The 27,469-nt window shown below is 52.6% G+C and overlaps 1 protein-coding gene across 2 annotated transcripts in view; it reads right to left on the bottom strand.

The window, feature by feature from the left end:
* The window catches only part of SCAP (SREBF chaperone), a 51,201-nt gene that overhangs the window by 10,685 nt on the left and 13,047 nt on the right, over window positions 1-27,469 (bottom strand). For both annotated transcript variants that reach the window (XM_066244559.1, XM_066244560.1), the window contains exons 2-8: window positions 18,064-18,282; window positions 9,081-9,210; window positions 2,851-3,008; window positions 2,301-2,521; window positions 1,821-1,926; window positions 1,130-1,302; window positions 662-788 (exon numbers count right to left, since the gene is read on the bottom strand). In XM_066244559.1, the coding sequence (XP_066100656.1) occupies window positions 662-788; window positions 1,130-1,302; window positions 1,821-1,926; window positions 2,301-2,521; window positions 2,851-3,008; window positions 9,081-9,210; window positions 18,064-18,185 (1,037 nt within the window). In that variant the 5' untranslated portion in view covers window positions 18,186-18,282. The remainder of the gene's footprint in view (window positions 1-661; window positions 789-1,129; window positions 1,303-1,820; window positions 1,927-2,300; window positions 2,522-2,850; window positions 3,009-9,080; window positions 9,211-18,063; window positions 18,283-27,469) is intronic.

The raw sequence follows: 27,469 nt of genomic DNA, 5'->3' as shown, positions 1-27,469 counted from the left end.
GCGATGCCCCGGGAGGGGCAGAGCATCGCCCCCTGGTGGGCAGAGCGTCGCCCCTGGTGGGCGTGCCGGGTGGATCCCGGTTAGGCGCATGCGGGAGTCTGTCTATCTCTCCCCATTTCCAGCTTCAGAAAAATACAAAAAATAAAATAAAATTAAAAGCTCTCTAAAATGACCTATTTTACTAGGCATTTACATGTCTTAATAGTAAAAAAGGAAGAAATGGATGCTTCTCTATCTTACACCATCTGTGGCTTAAGCTATCAAGAAGCAATATGAAAAACAAAACAAAACAAAAAAAAGCAATATGCACATGTGTATGAATGTAATATATAAAACACACATATCCATTAACACATTTGTATATATACACACATATGTAACAGCCATACATACCCATGCATAAACATACATGTACACAAACATGTCCTATACACAAATATACACTATATATGTATACACATACCATATGTATGACATATATATACTGGTATACTACAAATGCATATGTATGAATACAAGCCAGGTAACTTACAGAGGAAAAAACACACTTCTGAAATGTCAGAAAAAGAACGTGCCCACCCCCAAGCAGGCCCCGAGGTCCGAGGCTCTCTGGCCTGAGGACCCACACCCTGTGGCCCCGTGGAGACTGCTGGGGACCTACCCGCCATTGAGGGTAGGCGTCAGGCCGAAGAGTGTGCAGAGTCCCACGGACATGAGCAGGGAGCTGAGCACTGTGACCACGGCGGCCAGGGCCAGCCCCCACTTGGACTTGACCATGTCGATCTTGCCTAGAGGCCAGAGGGGGCACGTCAGGGCAGCACCTCCCCTGCCCCTGGCACACAAGGCCCTGAACTGGGTTGCTAGGAGCAGTGTGTGCCCTGACAGCAGAGGAAGGGGAGGCACCTGGTTCAACCAAAGAAAAGAGCAGCCACTTCACCTCCCAGTCTTAGGGACAGTGTCTCTGGGGACCTAACCTAGGAAGCGTCTTCTCCCGAGGAGCCCTGCACCCACCCAGGCCCCTGACACTGCTGGGGGACAAAGCCCTGGCTTTTGTGACCACAGGACAAGCCAGCTCAGGAGCAGAGGGGCCAGTGGGCCGGGAATGCCCCTTCTCCTTGCCGTGACCTACGTGTGGAGAAGTAGATGTAGGCAAACAGGATGATGTAGGTGGTCACGAGGGGGATGAGCTCGGCGACGCCAATCTCCTCCTTGAAGTGCACGTGGACCAGGCTCTCGGCCCGCAGGCTGCAGTTGGGGCTGGGGTGCAGCAGCATCAGGCGGGCCCGCAGGCTGCCCAGGAACCTGGTCGGGGCGGGGCGGGCTGGATGGACTGTCCGTGGTGGTGCAGAGGACAAAGACAATCCCTGGAAGGGGCAAAGCTTCCCTCCTCCCTGGGCCTGAGGGAGCGTCTCCGGCGGGGAGCAGCAGCCTTTCTCCGACCAAGCACGCCACCGCCAGCCGAGGCCCCGGGCAGCCAGTTGGAGGTGGCTGCAGACCTCCCTGGCTAGGGAGCACCGGCAGTGCTCTGCTGGGAGGGCTCTCAGGGCTCGGGGGGCTGAGCAGTGAGCAGCTGGGGACCCCTGCCCTAGGCTCCAGAGACTAGTGGGGACACTGCTTGCCAGCTCTGCCCTAGTCCCTTCCTCTGGACCCCTGCAATGCGGGCAGTCAGCATCCCGCAGTCTAAGGGATACAAACACACTGACAGGAAGCCTACACACTGCACATTCCCGGGCAATCCGGCCACTCCAGCCGGCAAAGGGACTACTCAGAGTACCAGGGCACCCACAGCCCGGGCAGGGGCCCCGCGGCAGCATCCTCACTCGGCATGGTAGCGCCTGAAGACCAACGTGATGGTGTACGAGGCCATCCTCTTCCTGCTGTACAGGCTCACCCCACTGTACTTCCCGGGGACGCCGAACAAGAGATCTGCAGGCAGACGCCAGACAGCACTGAACAGCCAACCGCCAACGGCTCCCCCACCCCACCTCCACCCTGGGAACAAGGGGTCACCCCGATCTGCCAGAGCCCCATCAGAGAGAGCTCAGGAAGCCCTGGCTGGGTAGCTCAGTTAGAGTATCATCCTGATACACCAAGGTTGTGGGTTCGATCTCCAGTCAGGGCACATTCAAGAATCAACCAGTGAATGTGTAAATAAGTGGAACGACAAATCAATGTTTCTCTCTCTCGCCCCCTTGCTCTCTAAAATCAATTAGAAAAAAAGAAAAGAAAAAAAGAAAAGAGGGCGTGGTGACTGACTGACAGGCCCTTTGTGTGTCCTCGGGAAGCCGCCCTGAAGGTACCTTTAAGCGTGGCTGAGGTCTGCAGCGTCTTGGGCTCGTGCTGGTGGATGGTCCCAATGATGTCAGGGTCAGCGTGGAAGTGTTCCCGGTCATTCTGCCAGAAGTTGGCGGGGGACAGCAGCAGGCACCCGTGCTCGGGCAGGAGGTTCTGCAGCTTCCTGAGGCCTGGCAGCAGGTCAGTCACCTGCAGGCACACCTCCTCCAGGCTCCTGGTCCCGGAGCTGTGCGGGAGACGGGACAAGGCAGCTAGCTGTGTCCGCAGCACAGAGCAGGCCCCGCCCCTCCTGTAACCCCTGCGCAGCGCGCCGTCTGAGACACAGCGGCTCTCGGCCGGTCACGGGGTCGGCCCAGGGGACACCTTCTCTGTCCGACACCTGCTGACGAAGCTCAGGGCCCCGGCTGTGCTGTCTGCGGAGGTGCAGGGGGAGGGCAGCCACAGCGGACCCCGGCTGCTGAGAAACGCAGGGCTGACTGGCTTAACGGGGTTGCCCAGAGGACCACCCTGCCTTCCGTGCAGGCGGGTCAGGGAGGCTGGGTCCTGGAGGAGTACCTGTCTCTCAGCACGTGGTTCCGCACCTCCTCCACCAGCTGGAAGGCCCGGGACAGCGGGGGGCGGAACACGTCCACTGTCAGCAGGTTCTTGTGCCAGGGCGACACTGAGGACTTCACAAATATCTGCTGGACATAAGCCACTGGGGCCCCGACATACTGCAGAGGAAATGGGGACAGCAGGAAGGTCAGCCCACCAGGGAGGAGAAACAGGGCCATGCTCAGGGCAGCTCCCGGGGCAGAGTGCTCTGGGGCCCAAGAGGCAGGCCTGTGAGCGGGAAGGTGCCCACAGGGGCAGTTTCCCCATTCGGAACCCCTTCCCACACGTTTCCAGGGCCCCAGGGTCAGCAGTCTGGCCCACAGGCTAACCGAGCCTGGCACCTGCTTTTCTGAATCAAGTTTTACGGGACAAGCACCCACCCCACTGTGTACTGTCGCTGCTGCTTTCAATGCCACGGTGTTCACAACAGAGGCCATGTGACCCGCAGAGCCTAAAACAGTCGCCACCCAGACCTTTATGGAAAGCATCTGCTGACCTCGTAGCAGACCATTAGCTCCCCAAAGGGTGTATGTAGCCTGTCTTACTGATCCTGGTTTTGCCACTGATAGGTCAGTGGGTTTTGAAGATCAAAAGACCCAGTTTTACACCCCATCTGCACGGCCTTGGCAAGGTTTGTGACTTCTGTGGGTCTCAATGTCCTTATCATGGAAGGGGGATAATGACATTCCTCTGTAGCATCGACACAGGCACACACACACCCCCACACACACACTGTGCACACACTACACACCAGTGACATGCACCAGACACCACACGCACACACACTGACACACATGCATATAAACAGCACATGCAAAGAACAAGTGTCACTGGAAGGGGCTGTGAGGAATGGCTCTGCACAGCCCACGACTTCCCTACACAGGCCAGGTGAGCGCCTAGGGTTTCATGACGCAGGCTGGTGGCAGGAGGGCACAACCAGGTCTCCTCACTGCATGGTGATACTTTTCCCACTAGAACCTGCCTTCTGCCCTGAAAGAGCGAATAGGCACTTAAGTGACAAGGTGTTCCCATGGTAACAGGTGAGACAGGCCGGGGAGCAGCTCCCAAACAGGTGCTGGATTAGCAGAGGCAAAGTTATAGCCTGGGGCGGGGGTGGGGGGGGTGGGGAGGGTGTGCAGCTGCAGTCATGGGGCGGGGCAGGACCATGGGGGCGGGGCAGGACCGTGGGGGCGGGGCAGGACCGTGGGGGTGGGGCGGGGCAGGACCGTGGGGGTGGGGCGGGGCAAAGCGGCAGCTGAGGAGCCCCGACTGCACAGAGAAGGCCTGAGGCTCTCTGAGGGGGAGGTGACCGCTAGCAGCCAGGCTCAGAAAGACCACCCTGGAGTTACAGTGCCCCCAACTGCAGACACAGAGGCTGTGAGGTGCGGGGAGGGCCGTCTCATGCCTGCGCCACAACCAGCAACCTCAAGGGCAGGTGTGTGGGTGACAGACAGGAAGGCCACGTGGCCAGTCCACGATGGCTTGTGGCACGTATCATACCAGCAGGGCTCTAAGATGCTGAACACACAGCAAGTTAAGACCACCTGGTCCCTGGACGCAAAGGAAGCACCTGAAGCAACTGTCAAGCCTTTGTGAGGCTCAAGTTTATGAAGCCATGTCCTGGCGAAGGCTCCGGGGCAGAAGGCCCTCCGTGGCTAGCCCTGCTAGACCATGCGGGGTCTTGCAGTTACAAGCTGGGGGGTGCTCCCAGGGGCACGGCTCTCAGGCTGTCTGTACCAGAGACCCTTTGACAAACAAGTGCGGACGGGGGCCGGGAAGCAGGAAGGCGCTGTGTCATTGCCAGGTGCGTGGGCACAGCCCAGCCTGCTCGATATTCAAGTGAGAAACAGACACAGAGGCGGAGACAGCACGTGGCACCCACAGAGGATGACAGAGGAAGCATCAGGCCAGGGGAGTCCAGATGTCCCGGGCACAGAGGGGAGACCCTCACCCGATGGAGGCTGTGGCAGGCAGTCTTCTAACACGGCCCCACAGAACCCCACCTCCTGGGCTCAGGCCTATGTCTCACCTCCCTTGGGAGGGACTGGACCTGGTGACTGGCTGCTGACAAACAGAATACAGCAAAACTGGTGAGACGTCATTACTGAAATGAAGTTACCAGGACTATGACCCTTGAGGACAATAAGTGAAATGAGCCAGTCACAAAAGGACAAACAGATGTGATTCCACTGTATGCGGTACCCAAGGAAGTCCAATTCATGAACACAGAAAGCAGAATGGTGGCCGGGCTGGGGGAGGGGGACCTCTTGTTTAATGGACCAAGTTGTTTCACAGGTGAGAAGTTATGGGGGTGGATGGTGATGATGGTTGCACAACAATGTGAGTATTTAATACCACTGAACTGTACATGTGAAAATGGTTAAGATGCTAAATTTTATGTGGTGTGTTCTTTGCCACAATAAAAAAGCACCTGTCTCCCCCTTCAACCCCTCTTTTGGAGCCCCCACTCTGATGAAGTCAGCTGAGTGGCAAGCTGCTCCAGAAAAGGTCCACACAGCAAGGAACAGAGGGGACCTCCAGCCCACGCCCAGTGTGGCCGGCCCGCAGCCTGGCCCTGAGTGAGTGCAAAGCACTCTCCCGGCCAGCCAGGCAGAGACCCTGAACCGGGGGCCCCAGATAAGAAAACCAAGGTTCTGAGACATAAAGGGACGCGTCCAAGGACACAGGCTGACAGGCAGCAGAGCCAGGATTAAAGCCCAAGGCTGCCCCACTCCCAAGTCCATTTCCCCTACAGTCTGCCTGCCTGGGCAGTTCTAAACCGTGGGAGCTCCCGGGGAGAACAGGACGGGCTGGAAAGCCCCAGCACAAGCCGCGCAGGGGGAGCTGAGGTCCTGAGGAGCCCGGGGTCTCGCCATCCATGTCCACGTGATGGGTCCCTGAGCGGGGCTCCTGGAAACCGTGTCCAGGCTCAGGCAGCTGCTGCTGTGGGTCTGCCAGGCAGGGCTTGGTGTGAGGTTCAGGTTTCGTGATGACCTGGTCTAGGGAGCCAGCCGGTGCAAGACGCCTCAGCTTTGTTTTAAACACAATCCTTCCCCCACATTTACACAGAGAACCTAGAGCTCGGGCTTTATCCCTTTACACTGGTGTGCACACAACATCGAGGACCCGTTCCTCGGCTCTTCCGGAAAACAGGGCTCCTGATCCTCACCCCCAGCCCGAGCAGGCAAGGGTGCCTGTGGATGGTGGGAAGGGAGGCTCAGGGGAGGGGACTCGCCTGGGCTCAACCTCCAGCTCCAGCCCCGCTACAGGCCTTGGACACAGGTCCCTACACTCTCCAGGCTGCAGCCCTTACTCACTGAGGGAAACGGGGCTAGAATCTCCGGCCTCACCAGATCACTGTGAGGATAAAATGGAACAACACCCGTAAGCATCCAGCAAAGTGTCTGGCCCAAGACACATTAGCTACATATAGTTCTAGCATCAGGTCTCAGGATAAATCCCTCCGCCCCTTCCACACCCACCCATGGTCAGCTCAGCCTCCGAGGTCAGAGAGACTGATCTCCCACCACTTCTGCCAGGCCACTGCCCAGGGGAATGGCTTCCACTGCCTGTGAGGGAAGAAAGTCTGAGTTCCACGCCCAGGACTCAGCGGCCTGCCTCCCGACCTTATCACACATCAAGAAAAAGCCCCACTGCAGACTCCGGCTCCGAATAAGCCCTGCTGTCTGCATTCAACAAGACACCTTTCTTAAGCATCTATCATGTGCAAAACATCCGACCATACAAATGTGGACGAAACATTTCAAGCAGGCCGCAGTGCGGGGCGTGGAGAGCAGCAGGGCCCCCTGTCTGAGAGTGAGCTGGGCGCAGGGAGCAGAGCAGGAAGGACAGGCATGCACGCGGGCGCTCATCCCGGGCAGTGCCAGCACTGCCCCTGTTCCCTGCCTCTCTGCTCTGGCCACATCTGCCCAGTGACAGTGATGACAATGGTGACAAGCACAATCGTGTGTCTGATGCACATGATGGGCCAGGCGCTGCATTAAACCTCTGCATTCTCTCCCTCAGCCCTATGACAATATACAATGTTGGTATAATTATTTTCCTCATTTTAAGAAGTGGAAACGAAGGGCAAAGGTATTAAGTGAAATCCAAGGTCACACCCAAGAAATGAAAGTCTGTCCTTTCTGTTTGCTGTTCTCTTCTTCCTGTGAAAACACCCCTCTCCCCAGAGGGAACTGCCCCCCCCCCGGGTCCTCAGGGCGGCCGCTCAGAGCACCAGGGCCCTGCAGGGCCAGTCCTCTCGGGAGCACACAGAGGGCACACGAGGGTGCGGGCCTCCTCCACCTCAGCCGAAAGGGAGCAAGGGAGCTACGCAGAAAGAATTACAATTCAATAAAAGAAATCAAAACTACTCAATTCAAAATGAGCAAACACTTAAACACACACCTTTTCTAGAGAAAAAGGGACGAATCCCATTTTAGGGACACTCTAAACAGTACCTGACCAGCACTCTTCAGAACTGTCACAGTCATCAAAAACAAGGAAAGTCTGAGAACCTATCTCTAAGGAAAACTAAGGAAACCAGATTTCCTAAGTTTTTACACCCACCCAAGATACATTATACAGGGGTGGGCAAAAATAGATTGATGATGATGATAATAAATACCAGAATAGCCTGACCAGGCTGCCCCCATGTACACTTAGTATTCCTTCATTAACTGTCTTCCCCCGCTAGGTCAGCTTCCTAAACTATAAAAAGGATTAAAGAGACAAAACCCTGAACTTTTTACCTGAAGAGATTATGAGGCTAAAATAGGACCCAACACCTGAAACAGAGGGCAACCCCTGCAAGTACTCAACGGTGCCGGGACTCTGAAGACACAGCCTTCTCCAGGGATGTCAGCGGTCCCCACGGCCGCTGGGGCCAGGAGGCGGCGGCCTGTGCCCTGGGATGCTGCCCGGCACCAGGGCGCAGTGAGTGCGCAGCCCAGGCTCTGAACCCAGAGCTGAGCGGCCACAGCTAGTTTTCCCAGGACAGGCACACTTCTGTGTACTTGGTACGTACTTCCTTTCAAAACAAGTTATTCATGGCCCTGGCCAGTTGGCTCAGAGGTAAGGCATCAGCCTGGTGTGTGGAAGTCCGGGGTTCGATTCCCGGCCAGGGCACACAGGAGAAGCGCCCATCTGCTTCTCCACCCCTCCCCTCTCCTTCCTCTCTGTCTCTCTCTTCCTCTGCCACAGCCAGGGCTCCATTGGAGCAAAGTTGGCCCGGGTGCTGAGGATGGTTCCATGGCCTCTGCCTCAGGTGCTAGAATGGCTCTGGCCACAAGGGAGCAACATCCCAGATGGGCAGAGCATCGCCCCCTGGTGACCATGCTGGGTGGACCCCCGTCGGGCACATGCAGGAGTCTGTCTGTCTCCCCGCTTCTAACTTTGGAAAAATACAAAAAAAACCCAAAACAAACAAACAGGTTATATATTAAATGTATAACTAAAAACATCTGGTGATTTTGTAAATCTGTTCAAGTGCATGTTCTTGCCAAGCAGAAGCTCCTACTCCCCCACAGAGCCCGGCCTCAGCCCCTCTGCGTCCCGTCCTGGGTCCCTCCCCCACAGAGCCCTGCCTCAGCCCCTCTGCGCCCCCCGTCCCGGGTCCCTCCCCCACAGAGCCCTGCCTCAGCCCCTCTGCGCCCCCCGTCCCGGGTCCCTCCCCCACAGAGCCCTGCCTCAGCCCCTCTGCGTCCCGTCCCGGGTCCCTCCCCCACAGAGCCCTGCCTCAGCCCCTCTGCGGCCCTGTCCCGGGTCCCTCCCCCACAGAGCCCTGCCTCAGCCCCTCTGCGGCCCTGTCCCGGGTCCCTCCCCCACAGAGCCCCTGCCTCAGCCCCTCTGCGCCCCCCCGTCCCGGGTCCCTCCCCCACAGAGCCCTGCCTCAGCCCCTCTGCGTCCCGTCCCGGGTCCCTCCCCCACAGAGCCCTGCCTCAGCCCCTCTGCGGCCCTGTCCCGGGTCCCTCCCCCACAGAGCCCTGCCTCAGCCCCTCTGCGCCCCCCGTCCCGGGTCCCTCCCCCACAGAGCCCCTGCCTCAGCCCCTCTGCGGCCCTGTCCCGGGTCCCTCCCCCACAGAGCCCCTGCCTCAGCCCCTCTGCGGCCCTGTCCCGGGTCCCTCCCCCACAGAGCCCCTACCTCAGCCCCTCTGCCCCCGAGGTCATTCAGAGACACGCCCAGCACCTACCCACTCTGGCTGCTCATTCGGCTCTCCTGGGTTGTGCTCCGAGTTCACAGGTGGGGGTGAGTAGTCCTTCATGGGAGTAGTGAACTCCACAGGTCCTGTTCCCGGCAAGGGGAGCTTCAGCAGTGGGTAGCTGGGACGAACAAGAGGGGAGTTAGGCCAAGATGGGAGACAGAGTCTGCGTTAAGATGACAGTGACAAGACCACCGCAGCTGCTCTGCATCCTCCCTGCTAGGACCGGAAGAATGCACATAACACTGGAATCACAGTTTCAGTGCAGGGAGGAAACAGATGCCACCTAGATCAGAATTTTCCAGATTCATTTTATAGAATACATGTGTTTTTTTTTTTCTTTTTCTTTGAAGCTGGAAACGGGGAGACAGACAGACTCCCGCATGCGCCGGACCAGGATCCACCTGGCACGCCCACCAGGGGCGAAGCTCTGCCCACCAGGGGGCGACGCTCTGCCCACCAGGGGGCGATGCTCTGCCCCTCCGGGGCATCTCTCTGCCACAACCAGAGCCACTCTAGCGCCTGGGGCAGAGGCCAAGGAGCTATCCCCAGCGCCCGGGCCATCTTTGCTCCAATGGAGCCTTGGCTGCAGAAGGGGGAGAGAGACAGAGAGGAAGGAAGGGGCGGGGTGAAGAAGCAAATGGGCGCTTCTCTTATGTGCCCTGGCTGGGAATCGAACCCAGGTCCTCCACACGCCAGGCCGATGCTCTACCGCTGAGCCAACCGGCCAGGGCCTGAATACATGTGCTTTGTCTCCTTTTTAGTTCCAACCTCTTTGTGTTCTTACATCTGGAGTGTAGCGCATACCTAAAGTTTCTTGTAGACGGCACAGAGATGGATTCTGTCACTGATCCGTCAATCTCTGTCTTTTAACGAGAGATTTATCCATTTACATTTAAAGTGTTTACTAATAAGGAAGGATTTCCTTGAGCCATTTAGTTGTTTCTATACATCTTATATATGATTTTTGTTCCTCAATTCCCCCAGGGCTGCCTTTTTTTTGTATTTGATTCATTTGATTGTTTTCTTTCCTTATCTGTTTTTTTTTTCTAAAGTGAGAAGTGGGGAGGCAGAAAGACAGACTCCCACATGTGCCTGACCAGGATCCACTCGACAAGCCCACAGGGGGCGATACTCTGCCCATCTGGGGCGTTGCTCTGTTGCGACCGGAGCCATTCTAGTGCCTGAGGAGGAGGCCATGAAGCCTTCTTCAGTACCCAGGCCAACTTTGCTTCAATGGAGCCTTGGCTGCAGGAGAGAAAGAGAGAGATAGAGAAAAGGGAGAGGGGGAAGGGTGGAGAAGCAGATGGGTGCTTCTCCTGTGTGCCCTGGCTGGGAATCAAACCCAGGACTTCCATACGCTGGGCCAACGCTCTACCACTGAGCCAATTGGCCAGGGCCTTATCTGTGTATTTTAAAAGTTATTTTCTTAGTAGTTTCCTTGCAGATTACAATTATTATTAACAAGTTATAACAATCTAGATTGAATAGTGTTGTCAGAGGAGTTCAACAGCAGATTTGAGCAGGCAGAAGGGCATGACCTTAAAAATAAGACAACTGGCCTGACCTGTGGTGGCGCAGTGGATAAAGCGTCGACCTGGAAATGCTGAGGTCGCCGGTTCGAAACCCTGGGCTTGCCTGGTCAAGGCACATATGGGAGTTGATGCTTCCAGCTCCTCCCCCCTACTCTCTCTCTGTCTCTCTCTCCCTCTCTGTCTCTCTCTCTCTCCCTCTCTCCCTCTCTCTCTCCTCTCTAAAAATGAATAAATAAAATTAAAAAAAAAAAAAATTAAAAATAAGACAACTGAAGTTATCCAGTCTGAGGAGCTTAGTTTCAGTAGCATACAAACACTCTATCTTTATTTCTCCCCTTTTACATTTTTATTGTCATAAATTATACCAGGGGTCCCCAAACTTTTTACACAGGGGGCCAGTTCACTGTCCCTCAGACCGTTGGAGGGCCGGACTATAAAAAAACTATGAACAAATCCCTGTGCACACTGCACATATCTTATTTTAAAGTAAAAAAACAAAGCGGGAATAAAACAATATTTAAAATAATAAGTAAATTTAAATTAACAAACTAACCAGTATTTCAATGGGAATTATGGGCCTGCTTTTTGGCTAATGAGATGGTCAATGTGCTCCTCTCACTGACCACCAATGAAAGGGGTGCCCCTTCCGGAAGTGCGGCGGGGGCCGGATAAATGGCCTCAGGGGGCCGCATGTGGCCCACGGGTCGTAGTTTGGGGACCCCTGCATTATACTCTTTATAGTGTATGCCCATTAACAGATTTAAAATGACTATCTAATGCATTTTGCCTTTTAAATCACACAAGAGAAAGAAAGAGGTTACAAACCAAACCTAAAGCACAATGATACTGGTTACCTCGATTAGTGTTCTTTATTTTTCTGGGGTTTTTTGTTTTTTTCAGAGAGAGAGGGATAGACAGGGACAGACAGGAACAGAGAGAGACGAGAAGCATCAATCATTAGTTTTTCATTGCGCGTTGCAACACCTTAGTTGCTCATTGATTGCTTTCTCATATGTGCCTTGACCGCGGGCCTTCAGCAGACCGAGTACCCCTTGCTGGAGCCAGCGACCTTGGGTCCAAGCTGGTGAGCTTTTTGCTCAAACCAGATGAGCCTGCGCTCAAGCTGGCAACCTTGGGGTCTCTAACCTGGGTCCTCCGCATCCCAGTCCGACGCTCTATCCACTGCGCCACCTGGTCAGACAGTGTTCTTTATTTTTTTCTTACAGTTTCAAATTACTGTCTACTGCCCTTTCACTTCAACCTGAAAGACATCCTTTACTGTTTCCTGTAGAACTGGTCCACTGGTAACAGATTCCCTCAGCTTTTGTTTGCCTGGAAATATCTTAATTTTCCTTCATCACTGAAGAATAGTATTATAGAATATAGAATTCTTGCGTTTTTTCTTTTCATTCAAGACTTTAAATATGTTCTCCTACTGCCTTCTGGCCTCCAAGGTATCTAAGGTGAAATCAGCTATTATTCTCATTACAAAGAATCCCTTGCCCTGGTCAGGCAGCTCAGCTGGTTGGAGTATTGTCCTGACACACACGGGTCGGGGCACACATGAGAACCAGTAAGTGCATGGAACAATAAATTGATGTTTCTCTCTCTCGCTTTCTCTCCCCCTCCCTCTTCCTCTCTCTCTAAAATCAATAAATTAAAAAAAAAAAAAAGGAATCCGGTATACACAAAGAGTTCCTTCTCTCCTACTGCTTTCAAAAGCCAAAGTTCAGCTGCTGGGAGGAAGTTGTGGAGGGCTGTCTCTGGCCACAGCAAGCATCCTGGGGGAAGCCGGCCCACGCAGGGGCTGAGCCAGCTCTGGCCGCAGAGGATTGCAGGCTGAGACAGGACAGCTGCACAGAGCCCCTCTATAAGGAGGACAGGCTGGTGTGAGCTCTTCTACAAGGCGGACAAGTGGTGTGAGCTGTTCTACAAGGAGGATAGGCAGCGTGAGCTCCTCTACAAGGAGGACAGGCAGCGTGAGCTCCTCTACAAGGACAGGTGGTGTGAGCTACTCTACAGGAGGACAGGCGGTGTGAGCTCCTCTATAGGAGGACAGACTGCACTGAGCTGCTCTACAGAAGGACAGGCGGTGTGAGCTCCTCTTAAGGAGGACAGGCTGGTGTGAGCTGTTCTACAAGGCGGACAAGTGGTGTGAGCTGTTCTACAAGGACAGGTGGCGTGAGCTCCTCTACAAGGAGGACAGGCGGTGTGAGCTCCTCTACAGGAGGACAGGCAGTGTGAGCTCCTCTACAAGGAGGACAGGCGGTGTGAGCTCCTCTACAAGGAGGACAGGCAGTGTGAGCTCCTCTACAGGAGGACAGGCAGTGTGAGCTCCTCTACAAGGAGGACAGGCGGTGTGAGCTCCTCTACAAGGAGGACAGGCAGGGTGAGCTCCTCTACAAGGAGGACAGGTGGGTGAGCTCCTCTACAGGAGGGCAGGCGGTGTGAGCTCCTCTACAAGGAGGACAGGTGGTGTGAGCTCCTCTACAAGGAAGACAGGTGGGTGAGCTCTTCTACAGGAGGACAGGCGGTGTGAGCTCCTCTACAAGGAGGACAGGTGGTGTGAGTTCCTCTACAAGGAAGACAGGTGGGTGAGCTCTTCTACAGGAGGACAGGCTGGTGTGAGCTCCTATACAAAGAGGATAGGCTGGTGTGAGCTCCTCTACAAGGAGGACAGGCGGCGGCCCTGGCCGGTTGGCTCAGTGGTAGAGCGTCGGCCTGGTGTGCAGAAGTCCCGGGTTCGATTCCCAGCCAGGGCACACAGGAGAAGCACCCATCTGCTTCTCCACCCCTCCCCTTCTCTTTCCTCTCTGTCTCTCTCTTCCCCTCCTACAGCCAGCCGAGGCTCCACTGGAGCAAAGATGGCCCGGGCACTGGGGATGGCTCCTTGGCCTCTGCCCCAGGCACTAGAGCGGCTCTGGTTGCGGCAGAGCTACGCCCCGGAGGGGCAGAGCATCGCCCCCTGGTGGGCAGAGCGTCACCTCCTGGTGGGTGTGCCGGGTGGATCCTGGTCGGGCGCATGCGGGAGTCTGTCTGACTGTCTCTCTCCGTTTCTGGCTTCAGAAAAATACAAAAAAAAAAACAACAAAAAAAAAACAAGGAGGACAGGCGGTGTGAGCTCCTCTACAGGAGGACAGGTGGAGTGAGCTCCTCTACAAGGAGGACAGCCAGTGTGAGCTCTACAGGATAGGCTGGTGTGAGCTCCTCTACAGGAGGACAGGCGGTGTGAGCTCCTCTACAGGAGGACAGGCGGTGTGAGCTCCTCTACAGGGAAGACACGTGGTGTGAGCTCCTCTACAGAAGGAAGGCAGTGTGAGCTCCTCTACAGGGAAGACAGGTGGTGTGAGCTCCTCTACAGGGAGGACAGGCGGTGTGAGCTCCTCTACAGGGAGGATAGGCGGTGTGAGCTCCTCTACAAGGAGGACAGGCGGTGTGAGCTCCTCTACAAGGAGGACAGGCGGTGTGAGCTCCTCTACAAGGAGGACAGGCGGTGTGAGCTCCTCTACAAGGAGGACAGGCGGTGTGAGCTCCTCTACAGGATAGGCTGGTGTGAGCTCCTCTACAAGGAGGACATGTAGCTTTGGAAAATTTTTTCTAAGCCAATCAGATTTTAAGAAATATTTTAAAAACTCCTTTAGCCCTGACTGGATAGTTCAGTTGGTTAGAGCACCGTATGAGGAACAGAATTGCTGTTTCAATCCCCAATCAGAGCACATACATGTCTCTCTCTTCTCCATTAAAAAAAAATGAATAAGATAAATAAATAAAAACTCCTTTAAGATCACATAACAAAGATTCTGGTTTGGGAAAATAAGTCCATAGCACTAAGAATGTGACAACAGCCTGACCGGGCGGTGGTGCAGTGGATAGAGCATCGGACTGGGATGCAGAGGACCCAGGTTCGAGACCCAGAGGTCGCCAGCTTGAGCACCGGCTCAGCTGGTTTGAGCAAAAGCCCACCAGCTTGAACCCAAGGTCGCTGGCTCCAGCAAGGGGTTACTCGGTCTGCTGAAGGCCCGCGGTCAGGACACATGTGAGAAAGCAATCAATGAACAACTAAGGTGTTGCAACGCACAATGAAAAACTAATGATTGATGCTTCTCATCTCTCTCCATTCCTATCTGTCTGTCCCTGTCTATCCCTCTCTCTGACTCATTCTGTGTCTCTGTAAAAAAATAAATAAATAAATAAATAAATAAAATAAAAAAAAAAAAAGAATGTGACAACACAAGCCAGTTTTTCTCTTTGAAGAAAAACAGGGTGACTGCAAAGACAAGAGGAAACAGAGCCATCAGACAGACGAGACCACAGACCGCAGGTGCCCCCAGCAGCCTACCAGGGCACGACCTCCCTGTCCTCTGTGGAAGGAAGCTGAGTGACATGGCCGTACAGAGGCGAGGTGGCAAGGGGGCACGTTCCCTCCCGCAGCGCTTGGCCGGGTGCTCCACAGGAAGCCTCGCTGACACTGTCCCCACTGCCCCAGGCCAGGTCACCTTGGCTATGCACGCTGTCTAATGGCACTGCCACCGTGTCTCCAGCAGAAACGGTGGATGCTGAGGGCGGACTGCTTTGCACCCGGTGGCACAGCACGTGGCATGTACCATAACCTCTTCTTTGCAGTGGCCGAGACCCAACCGGACACTCTCCCCGCTTGACTCGTGGGGCACCGGCCTCGCAAAGCCTCTCCGCTCTCTGTGTGGGCAGATCCTGCTGGCTGCCTCCCGCCGCCGGCTGACACCCTCTGCCTTGGGCTTCCTGTTCCAGCAGCCAGCGCATCATGCGCGGCACTAGCACGAGGCAGCGAGCCCCACGATGTTCCTGCGCCACATTGCCTGGGACGGCACTCGCCTGCCGCTGCAGCACCTGCCACCGACTGGCGTTCCGCGCTGGCGTCCTCACCTTTCAGAAAACTAGGGGAGGACAAGCCCCCCCGGGACCTCAGGCAACCACATGAAATGCCACGTGTGGGAGCGCCAGAGCCTGACAGAAGCGGTGGTCATTGAACACAGTTTCCCTCCCCTTCCATCAGCTCGGTCCCCCCTAGCCCTCCCCCAGGACTGACGTCCGGCCAGAGCACGGGTGGGGTCTGAGGCAGGAATGGCTGCAGCGCGCTAAACAGACGCTTACATGTTGTTATCACATCTGTCTCTTCCCCAACTCTCCACCCCACTCTAACCCACGGGCTTGAGGAGCTGTCCTCGTGCTTGAGACCTTGGCCATCTCATAGTGTCCGTACCAGAGGCCCCCACGTCATAAGTCCAAGGACAGTCTGTTTTGCAACACACACGTGATAGATTCATTGAGATATGGCCCAAGTGCACCCAAGCAGCTGTCGACACCCAGACTCCAGAAGAAGAGCGAGGAGGTGAAACAGCCTTCCTCTCCTGCAGCCAGCGCCATCATTGTGGAAGGGAGTCCCAAGAACTCCATCTCCAGGCCCATACGGAACACAAGCTTAACTGAAGGTGTCCGCCCACCTCACACTTCCCACCACCGCCTGTGCGCAAAGGCGCATCGAAGGGGCCACCGAGGGACTGAGGATTTGGTGGAGGGGAGTGGATCCCACCCCAATAATGGGCAGTAAGAGTGATAATAACCTTGACTGCCACCACAAACTGCTTCTTCAGAAACTAGAGTAAGAGAGAAAACACTTCTAACTGAGACGTGGTAGAACATCAGAGGAATTTTCAAGGAAGACACAGCCTAGTGGTTTTCAGGATGTGGCCCCCAGGCGTGGGAATGTGTTCGTCATGCCAATTCTTGGGCCCAACCCAGGTCATGCCAATTCTTGGGCCCATCCCAGGCCTTACCTCGGGCAACACACCTGAACCATCAGTACAACTTCAGTACTGATGTACATCAGTACAAACACAATGAGCCAGGGTGAGGAGAGCAGGGTGACAGTGCATGGGCGCAGGTACCAGTGTCCCGGCCTGGATCTGAGCCTGTCCCTCTGCTCACTAACTATGCAGACAAGCCCAAATTTCCATCCTCCTTCAGTTAAGTGGAGATTTAACAGGGGTTTCCCAAGGTTATGATGAGAACTGATGAGACATTTGAGAGACATCTGAAACACAAGCAGGAAATTCTCAGTGAGCGATGTTTCAGTTTTTAGTCCTAATTGGGAAGAACCTGGGATCCTTCACCACTCTACTGAACAGTGAGTCCAGCTCTATGCATCCACCTCCCAGCACTGAAAACAGCTACAAACCTCAGCTGAATCTGGAAACAGAATTTTTTTCAGACACAAGGGTAAGGTGGGGGAGATCTTTTCATAAAAGACTGGTTGTCAGCCTGACCAGGCGGTGGCGCAGTGGATAGAGCGTCGGACTGGGATGTGGAAGACCCAGGTTTGAGACTACGAGGTCGCCAGCTTGAGCCCAAGGTCGCTGGCTTGAGCAAGGGGTTACTCGGTCTGCTGAAGGCCCGTGGTCAAGGCACATATGAGAAAGCAATCAATGAACAACTAAGGTGTTGCAATGCGCAACGAAAAACTAATGACTGATGCTTCTCATCTCTCCGTTCCTGTCTGTCTGTCCCTGTCTATCCCTCTCTGACTCTCTCTCTCTCTCTCTCTGTCTCTAAAAAAACAAAACAAAACACTGGCTGTCAGAGTGTTAGAGCCAAAAGGACCATCAGATATCTTACAGCAAGCCTCTCTTTTAACACTGTCATCATTCCATGGGGCCCTATGACAGACAGACAGACAGACACGACCAAGGGCAGGTATAGCTCTCACAACGGTCCTTGGTGAGCACAGCAGGCTCCACGAATCAACAAGAGGACAGAAGGAGGCTCCCCTGGGACAGAAAATGCCTGGAGAGCAGAGAACCCAGTCTCTGGAGGATGTGCTCAAGACTGCATGAGGGTGTCCAAGGACCTGTTCCAATGGACTTGGCCTTGAAGGCCCCTGCGCTTTTTAAATTGATTTTTAGAGAGAGAAAAAAAGAGGCAGAGAGAAACATCAATTTGCTGTTCCACTTATTCATGCCGTCATTGGTTGATTCTTGTATGTGCCCTGACCGGGGATTAACCTGCAACCTCAGCCTGTCGGGATGATGCTTAAACAACTGAGCAACCCGCCAGGCCCTGAAGCCCTCGCTCCTAACTAGGTACCGAAAGGAAACTACTACTGCTAAGGAAAATTTAAAAACCGTGCCTTTCAATGATATCCTGGTTTCTTAAAAGTGTCTAAACATAATTTTGAAATAGATGACCAGTGACAGGAGCACATCTGCTGACTCCCAAAGTCAGACCCAGCCTGGACTGTTTTAGTTCAGTGGCTGAACCCCAGGACTAGGGCTCTCCACGCAGCAGCTCCAGTGAGACTTAGCATTGTATAAAAAGCATCCCCAGTCTAAGGGCCACAGAGCAGTCGGGGAAACCTGTTGTCCCCCAACACCGGCCTACCGCACCCCAGACACTCAGAAACACACCAGCAGGCCACGATGCAGAGCCCCGTGAAGACGATGATGGGGATGGGGTAGGACGCGCAGAACAGCCCATGGTTGTAGAAGGCCTGAGATATCTTCTCACGCAGCCTGTCAGTCAGGGTCATCCTCAGCTGAAGTCACCTTGCTGCCATCCCGGAAAGTGACCATGGATCAGCCTGGCACACGCTGAACGGCGCTGACAATGGACACCATCTGCAGTACCTGGCATGAAGGGATAAGAGCAAGTGAACAAAGAGTACCGGGGGTGCCGGTGCCAGGGGTGGTGGTGCTGGTGCCAGGGGTGGTGGTGCTGGGGTGGCAGTGTCGGGGGTGCCGGTGCCGGGGTGGCATTGCCGGGAGTGCTGATGCCGGGGGTGGTGGTGCTGCGGTGGCAGTGCCAGGGGTGCCGGTGCCGGGGGTGGTGGTGCTGGGGTGGCAGTGCCGGGGGTGCCGGTGCCAGGGGTGGTGGTGCTGGGGTGGCGGTGCCGGGGGTGCTGGTGCCAGGGGTGGTGGTGCTGGGGTGGCAGTGCCGGGGGTGCCGGTGCCGGGGGTGGTGGTGCTGGGGTGGCAGTGCCGGGGGTGGCGGTGCTAGGGGTGGCGGTGCCGGGGTGGCAGTGCCAGGGGTGCTGGTGCCGGGGAGGGGTGCAGTGGCAGTGCTGGGAGGGTGGGTGCTGGTGACGGGGTGTGTGGCAGTGCCGGGGTGGGGGCGTGCTTCAGGATGCCAGATACAAGGCCAGCAGACAGCAATCCCCCACCACACACACACCCTGGCCAGCTCTCAGTGACCATGGGCAGTCTCTAAGGCAGTCTAACCAAAGGGGCGCTGGTAACACACTCTCACCCACCCTCTCTTCCCTAGGAGGCCTTTCTAAAAGGCCAGTCCCCAGACAGCATTTTCTCGAACGTGTTCAGGAAAGCAAGCGTGTGTCCCAGACATCACCTTCAGCTGCTCTCTGCCGACCCTCCCTGTGCACAGGTCAGGCTGAGGGAACCCTCAGGAAAAACCTTCACACAGGGCTGACCCCTCGAAAAACACATTCTCGAACAAACAGTGATTCACTGATAAGAAGGTTCTGTGGGGTCAGCCCTCAACATAAAAATACCAAAAATACCCAGGCTCCTGCCAAAAACCGAGCTTCCCTCCAACAGCAGTCCAGGCAGAAGCCTCTGCTCCTCATCCAGGTATTTCTGGGAGCACGCAGGCATGGGTCCTCCTGCTCTCTGTCTCCAGAGTAACGGCAGCCCGGGTGGCTCAGGGGACCACCTCTCTCCACGGATCGGGCCCGGGGGACTCTCAGGCAAGGTGTCCCTCCCTGACCCACGCCATGTGGGTCTGGCCTCTCCCCCTGGACTTGGACTTCTGAGCAGAAAGAAGCAGGACCTGGATGTGGCTCCTTATTCACCCCAAGAGGCCCTGCCTCAAGAGGGCGGGTTGCTCTGGCTCCGGTCCTTTCTGAAGATGAGCTCAGCAGCTTGACTTTCCAGTCCGTGAGCCGCCCACACCCACCCAGCAAATCCTCCTTTGGCTTGCGTGGGCTGAGCTCATTCCTGTCGCTTCCACGCAGAGGGCCTTCACCCGATAAAACTGTAACAGAGACCTCTAGAAGGCCCGGGGATCTAGAGCTCCCTTCCTTACTGCGTTCTCCTACCGAGTCCAGGTTGAAACCCACTTCTGTTCCAAGCGGCTGTTGAAGCCACAAGGAACCTGCTCAGACAGTGTCTTGGCTTGATCAGGCTCCCTCATAAAAAGCCAGTCCAGAGGGATGACTCCTTGGAAGTGTCAAGACCAGAATGAGAAGCGCATGAGTCACACGACAGCCAGTTCACAAGGAATGGCCACCCCCCCACCCCCGCTTCCTGGAAGCATAAGCCCTAAGAGCATAGGCAATTTTTAATTTTCCCGTCTAGGACCTTCTAGAAAATACAAAGAACCCTGTGTGGATCAGTTCAATCAGCAAGGAAGAGAGTAGCCAGGTGACAGCCGCTGGCCGGAGGAGCGGTGGTGTTCACAGAAGCTCCACCGTTCAAAGCTCACCTGCAGCATGACAGACGTCACAAACAGAGGACTTGGAGCACTGGTGCTCACCACCCAGCAGAAAGGACTCTGGGGAAGCAGCACTTCCGCTCCTGCACCCCGGACCCTCTGTTCCACCTCCCACAGGGAAACAAAAACTGATGAGATACACAGCTTCGGAGACAGACGATCAGGAGGGTCCCTGAAGGCTGATGACCATAAACCAGTGGTGGCTTTTCCAACCGTGGTCCTCTGACAAGCCCCAGACCACCCCCTCAGTGTCCCTGAACCAAGCTCTCCAGGACATTCTGATCCTGCTCACCCCAATCTCCTCCTCAGTCCCCTCTGCACACACACCAGCAACACAGGAGGAGGTGGGGGTCCCACCATTTTACTCTGGCCCTTACATACAGACTCTTACTCCGATATGAGAAAAAAAAATTCACTTCCATCTCCAGCATATACAAATCCTTCTGATGTGATTTTAGTTGATTTCAGCTTCCACTGATCTTTATTAGATATAATAGTTAACTTTTTTTTTTTTTTTTAGAGAGAGAGAGAGAGAGAGTCAGAGAGAGGGATAGATAGGGACAGACAGACAGGAATGGAGAGAGATGAGAAGCATCAATCATCAGTTTTTCGTTGTGACACTTTAGTTGTTCATTGATTGCTTTCTCCTATGTGCCTTGACTGGGGGCCTTCAGCAGACTGAGTAACCCCTTGCTCGAGACAGCGACCTTGGGTCCAAGCTGGTGAGCTTTGCTCAAACCAGATGAGCCCACGCTCAAGCTGGCGACCTCGGGGTCTCGAACCTGGGTCTTCCGCATCCCAGTCCAACCCTCTATTCACTGCGCCACCACCTGGTCAGGCAATAGTTAACTTTTTTGCCTGACCAGGCGGTGGTGCAATGAACAGAAAGCTGGCCTGGAACATAGAGGATCCAGGTTCGAAACCCCAAGGTCGCCAGCGTGAGTGCAGGTTCATCCAGCTTGAGCGCAGGGTCACTGGCCTGAGCATGGGGTCATAGAAATGACTCCACAGTCGCTGGTTTGAAGTCCAAGGTCACTGGCTTGAGCAAGGGGTCACTGGCTCGGCTGGAGCCCCCCGGTCAAGGCACATATGAGAAAACAATCAAACAGCTAAAGTGATGCAATTACGAGTTGATGCCTCTCATCTCTCTCTCTTCCTGTGTCGCAGGCTAAAAAAAAAAGAGCGAGTAAGAGAGAGAGAGAGAGAGAGAGAGAGGGAGGAAGAATGGCTGAGGCCTTGGCTGGGTAGATCAGTTGGTTAGAGCACCATTGACATGCCAAGGTTGTAGGTTCAATTCCCAGACAGGTCACATACAAGAATCAACCAAAGACGGCAAAAATCAACCAATGACAGCAAGAAAAATAAAATAAATCGACCTCTCTCTCATCTGGCTTTCTCCCTTCCTCTCTCTCTAAAAATCAATAAATTATTTTTTAAAGGAAGTAATGGCTGAGATGAACCAAAATCTGGGGAGAGATTTGAATATTCAAATTCAAAAAACCCGTAAGTCCCCCAAAAGTCAACCCAAAAATATCTTCTCTAAAACACATTCTAATAAAACCACCTAAAATCAAAGAAAGAATTTTAAAAGCAGCAAGAGAAAAAAATTTTTTTCACATACAAAGGAGCCCTAAAAGCTATCGGCAGGATTTCTCAGCGGAAACTTAATAGGCCACAGAGGGAGGAATGATACATTCAAAGTGCTGCAAGGAACAAGTGCCGAGCAAGAAGACTTCCCCCAGCAAAGCCAGCCTCAGAAATGAAGGAGAAAGAAATATTTCCCCAGGTAAAACAAAAGTTTAGAGAGTTCATTACCACTAGACCTGCCTTACAAGAAATGCTGAAATGAATTCTTCAAGCTGGAAGTAAAGGATACTAATTTGTAACATGAAAATATAAAAAACATTAGTAAAGATAAGAATATAGTCAAATTCAGAATATTCTAATATAGTCATACCTCATCAACAACAGAGATATATTCCGAGAAAAGTGTGGTTAGGTGATTTCGTCACTGTGTACACACCACAGTGCACTTACACAAACCTATACGGTACAGCCTACTACACGCCTAGGCTATCTGCTATATATAGCTGATTGCTCCTAGGCCACAAACCTGTATAGCAGGTTACTGTAGTTAGCTGTAACACAAAGGCAAGTATCTCTATATCTCACCCTATCCAAACAGAAAAGATACAGTAAAAATATGGTGTAAAAAACTACCGTATTTTTCACTCCATAAGACGCAGCTGACCATAAGACACACCTAGGGTTTTAAGGAGGAAAATAAGAAAAAAAATATGCTGAACCAAATGGTGTGTTAAAATATTTAATAAAATACTATATTTTTTGCTCCATAAGACGCATGGGCATTTTCCCCTCCACTTTGGGTGGGTGGGAGACTGCGTCTTATGGAGTGAAAAATACGGTATTATATTTATATAACAGAACAGCAAATCCCAGGGGGAAGGGGGAAGAGAATTAGGGGAAGGGGGGCAAAGGAAATATATTGGGGGACATGGGGGTGGGGGTGAGGGAGTTATATTGAGTGGGGCACTTGAATCCATGTTAACACAATAGATTAAAATTAATAAAAATTAGCCTGACCAGGTGGTGGCACAGGGGATAGAGCATTGGACTGGGATGTGGAGGACCCAGGTTCTAAACCCCAAGGCCGCCAGCTTGAGCACAGGCTCATGTGGTATGAGCAAGGCTCACCAGCTTGAGCCCAAGGTCGCTGGCTTGAGCAAAGGGTCACTTGGTCTGCTGAAGCACACAGTCAAGGCACATATGAGAAATCAATGAACTAAAGGTGCCACAATGAAGAACTGATGCTTCTCATCTCTCTCCCTTCCTGTCTCTGTCTCTCTGGCCAAAATAAAATAAAATCACTGTACCTACAATAATTTGTTATTGGGTATACAATATAAAAAAGATGTAAATTGTGACAATAAATCAAAAACATAAGGCCTGACCAGTGGTGGCACAGTGGATAAAGCGTAGACCTGGAACGCTGAGGTCGCTGGTTAAAAAACAACAACCCAGGGCCCTGGCCGGTTGGCTCAGCAGTAGAGCGTTGGCCTGGCATGCAGGAGTCCTCCACCTCTCCTTCCTCTCTGTTTCTCTCTTCCCCTCCCGCAGCGAGGCTCCATTGGAGCAAAGATGGCCTGGGCGCTGGGGATGGCTCTGTGGCCTCTGCCTCAGGTGCTAAAATGGCTCTGGACGCAACAGAGTGACGCCCCAGAGGGGCAAAGCATTGCCCCCTGGTGGGTATGCCGGGTGGATCCCGGTCGGGCGCATGCGGGAGTCTGTCTGACTGCCTCCCCGTTTCCAGCTTTGGAAAAATGAAAAACAAACAAACAAAAAAGAAAAGCCCAGGCTTGCCTGACCAGGCAGTGGCGCAGTGGATAGAGCATCCGACTGAGATGCGGAGAACCCAGGTTCAAGACCCCAAGGTCGCCAGCTTGAGCGTGGGCTCATCTGGCTTGAGCAAAGCTCACCAGCTTGGACCCAAGGTCGCTGGCTTGAGCAAGGGGTTACTCACACATATGAGAAAGCAATCAGTGAACAACTAAGGTGTGTCACAACAAAAAACTGATGATTGATGCTTCTCATCTCTCTCCATTCCTGTCTGTCTGTCCCTATCTCTCTCTCTGACTCTCTCTGTTTCTGTAAAAAAAAAAAAAAGTCACAGAGCAGTTGAATGGAATAAACCACAAGACACAACTGGAAGTGCCTAAAAGAGACTCACTTCAGTTTTAAGGACCCAAAAAGACTCAAAGCAAAGGGGTGGAGAATACTGAGCTCTCAATTCTATACCATCTCCATGTTAAACACCCTCTTTTGTTATGAACCCCACTTACTGTGACCCCTGCTCATCGTGCACCACATTGCTATGACAGTCCCCTATGTTCCTTTATCTCTCCATCTTTACATCTTGATGTCTTATTCCTACTGATCCTCGGGCCACCCAGTCCTGACAGCCAGTATGACGGTGACCTATGCCTTACCCAGCCAGTCTCTCCTCAGTATTTCTCAATCATCCAGCGCACCTCCCTGTGCGTGGGGCAGCACGGACAGCTTCCACGTTCTACTCCGACCCTGTCAGAAGGAAGCAGGAGGGGAGCGTGTGGGACGGTGTTCTACAGTCCACAGTCGTGCACGGCCACGGCCAGGCCTTGATACTCACTCCCCACTCACTCTCGCTCTCACCCAGAGCAGCATCCAATCCCGCGTGCTCCATTTATGGGAAGTGCCCTGTACAGGTGAACCACTTCTTCCACTTATACCTTATTTTTACAGTATCTTTTCTAGGTTTAGATAAGCTTAGATGCACAAATATTTACACCACGTTACAAATGCCTCTAGCATTCAGTGCAGTAGCAGGCTGTACAGGTTTGCAGCCTGGGAGCGATGGGCTGGACCATACAGCCTAGGTCTGGAGTTGGCTGTATTGTCTAGGTTTGTGTAAGCATACAGTGATGTTCACACAAGATCACCTAATGACACATTTCTCAGAAAAGATCCCCACTGTTAAGTAATGCATAACTATGCATGTATATATGTATGTAAGGCACAAGCTTCAACTACGTATTTATATCCTTCTCAACCCCAAAGCTAAAATCAGGCCCAGGGGGAACATGATAGAGGAATTCCCACTAAAGTCAGAGGCCAAACAAGGGGATGTGCCTCCCCACCACTATTTACTGCTGTTGTGGAGGTACTAGTGAGCACCATTGGGCAATAGAAAGAAAACGGCATACAACTGGAAAAGGTAAATTTATCATTATTTGCAGACAATATTCTATAATATCCAGAAAATCCAAGAGAATCAACTGAAAACCTTTTACAGCAGATAAAAGAATCAGGTGCCTGACCTGTGGGGGTGCAGTGGATAAAGCATTGATCTGGAACGCTGAGGTCACTGGTTCAAAGCCCTGGGCTTGCCTGGTCAAGGCACATACAAAAAGCAAATACTGTGAGTTGATGTTTCACGCTCTTACCCCGCCTTTCAATCTCTCTCCTCTCTCTAAAATCAACAATTTTTTTTTTTTTACAGAAACAGTCAGAGAGAGGGATAGATAGGGACAGACAGATAGGAACGGAGAGAAATGAGAAGCATCAATCATTAGTTTTTCGTTGCAACACCTTAGTTGTTCATTGATTGCTTTCTCATATGTGCCTTGACCGCGGGCCTTCAGCAGACCTAGTTAGTAACCCCTTGCTCGAGCCAGCGACCTTGGGTCTAAGCTGGTGAGCTTTTGCTCAAACCAGATGAGCCTGTGCTCAAGCCCTGGCGACCTCCGCATCCCAGTCCGATGCTCTATCCACTGCGCCACCACCTGGTCAGGCAACAAATAAACTCTTAAAAAAAACATCAGGTAAGGTGTTGAAAATTAATATATAGAAATCAATGCCTTCACATACATCACCAACAAGTAGGTAGAGACATAATGCTTCAACAACACTAAAATCCAACAAAAAAGACCTGAGCATAAACTTAAGAAATGCGAAGGAATCTCTGAGACATTCAAGAAGACCTGAACAAAGAGAAAGTTATGCAATCTTCTTAGTGGGGAGACTCATCAGCAAAATGTCACTCTTCCTACATGAACCTAAAAATGTACGAGTCCCAATAAAAACAAATAGGACTTCATTTAACATCTAGAAAACAGGAAAATTCTCAAAATTGACAATAATGAATGAGAATTTACCAAATATTAAAGCATGCTATAAAGCTAGAGTATTTAAAACAATGTACTACTAACACAGAAATACATAATGCATAGAAGAGAAAGTACAGAAAGAGACCAAAATGTGTACATGATTGATATGTGGCAAAATATATCACACATAGTAAATGATGAGAGATAGTTACTGGGAAAGATGGGTTGTTCAGTAAAAGGTGTTACAACGAATGCATGGCTATTCAGAAAAACATTTAGTTGGACCTCCACCTCACACCAAAATAAATCAGATGTATAAAAAATTTCAAGGTAAAAAATTAAACATAAAAAGTACTTTCAGAAACCACAAAATAATTTTTCATATTTTTCTACTAGGGAAGATCTTTTAGGCATATCAGGAAACCTAAAGGCTTAAAAGGCCAATGAATATGACCCAATTAAGAACTAAAACTTTCTTTTTTTTTTAAGCAAGAGAGGGAGAGGAGAAAGAGAAGAAGAGAGAGGGAGAGAAGAGAGAGTAGGGGCCCTGGCCAGTTGGCTCAGCGGTAGAGTGTTGGCCCAGCGTGTGGAAGTCCCGGGTTTGAATCCCAGTCAGGGCACACAGGAGAAGCGCCCACCTGCTTCTCCACCCTTCCCCCTCTCCTTTCTATCTCTCTCTTCCCCTCCTGCAGCCAAGGCTCCATTGGAGCAAAGTTGGCCCAGGTGCTGAGGATGGCTCCATGGCCTCTGCCTCAGGCGCTAGAATGGTTCCGGCCGCAATGGAGCAACGCCCCAGATGGGCAGAGCATCACCCCCTGGTGGGCATGCTGGGTGGATCACAGTCAGGCGCATGCAGAAGTCTGTCTGTCTGCCTCCACCCAACCCCCAACCTACCCCCACCCTGGTTTCTCACTTCAGAAAAATACAAAAAAAAAGAGACAGTAGGGAGAGGGGTAAAGGAGAGAGGGGACAGGAGGAGAGGGAGAGAGGGGAAGAAGGGGAGAAGTAAGAAGCATCAACTCATAGTTGCGTCACTTTAGTTGTTCATTGATTACTTCTCATACGTGCCTTGACTGGGGGCTCCAGACAAGCCAGTAACCCCTTACTCAAGCCAGCGACCTTGGGCTCAAGCCAGCAACCCCATGCTCAAGCTGACGAGCCTACGCTCAAGCCAGATGAGCCCGTGCTCAAGCTGGTGACCTCAGGGTTTCAACCTGGGACCTCAGAGTCCCAGGCTGACACTTTATCCACTGTGCCACCACCAGTCAGGAGAAGCAAAACTTTTTAATGATAAAACCATCCTAAGTAAAAAGATAAATAATCTGAAAAATATATAATAGCAATTCACATCACCACAACGTGCTAAGTTTCTTCATATATAAATAATTTTAAAAAATCAATTTTAAAAACCAAAACCTAATAGAAAATGGGTCAAGGGTATGATCAGCTTTTTCACAGGAAAGCAAATGGAAATGGCCCTTCAACCTTATAGCAACATGAGAGACTCATCAAAACAACCTAAACTGTAAGTGTTCATTCTACTAGTCTCTTAACTTTTCTATAATTTGAACTGAGATGTTTGGGGGGAGAGAGAAAAACTATTTTTTCACCTACTGGACTGGCAAAGATCAAACTGTGTGGTACCACAGTGCCAGGGAGGGTGAGGGTAACAGGCACGCCACCCGGCTGAGGAGCAGGTGTG

This window comes from Saccopteryx bilineata, chromosome 10, assembly GCF_036850765.1.
Source record: "Saccopteryx bilineata isolate mSacBil1 chromosome 10, mSacBil1_pri_phased_curated, whole genome shotgun sequence".
Lineage (NCBI taxonomy): Eukaryota > Metazoa > Chordata > Mammalia > Chiroptera > Emballonuridae > Saccopteryx > Saccopteryx bilineata.
Note: the sequence above shows the minus strand (reverse complement) of the source record. Positions and strands in the feature narration are given on the sequence as shown.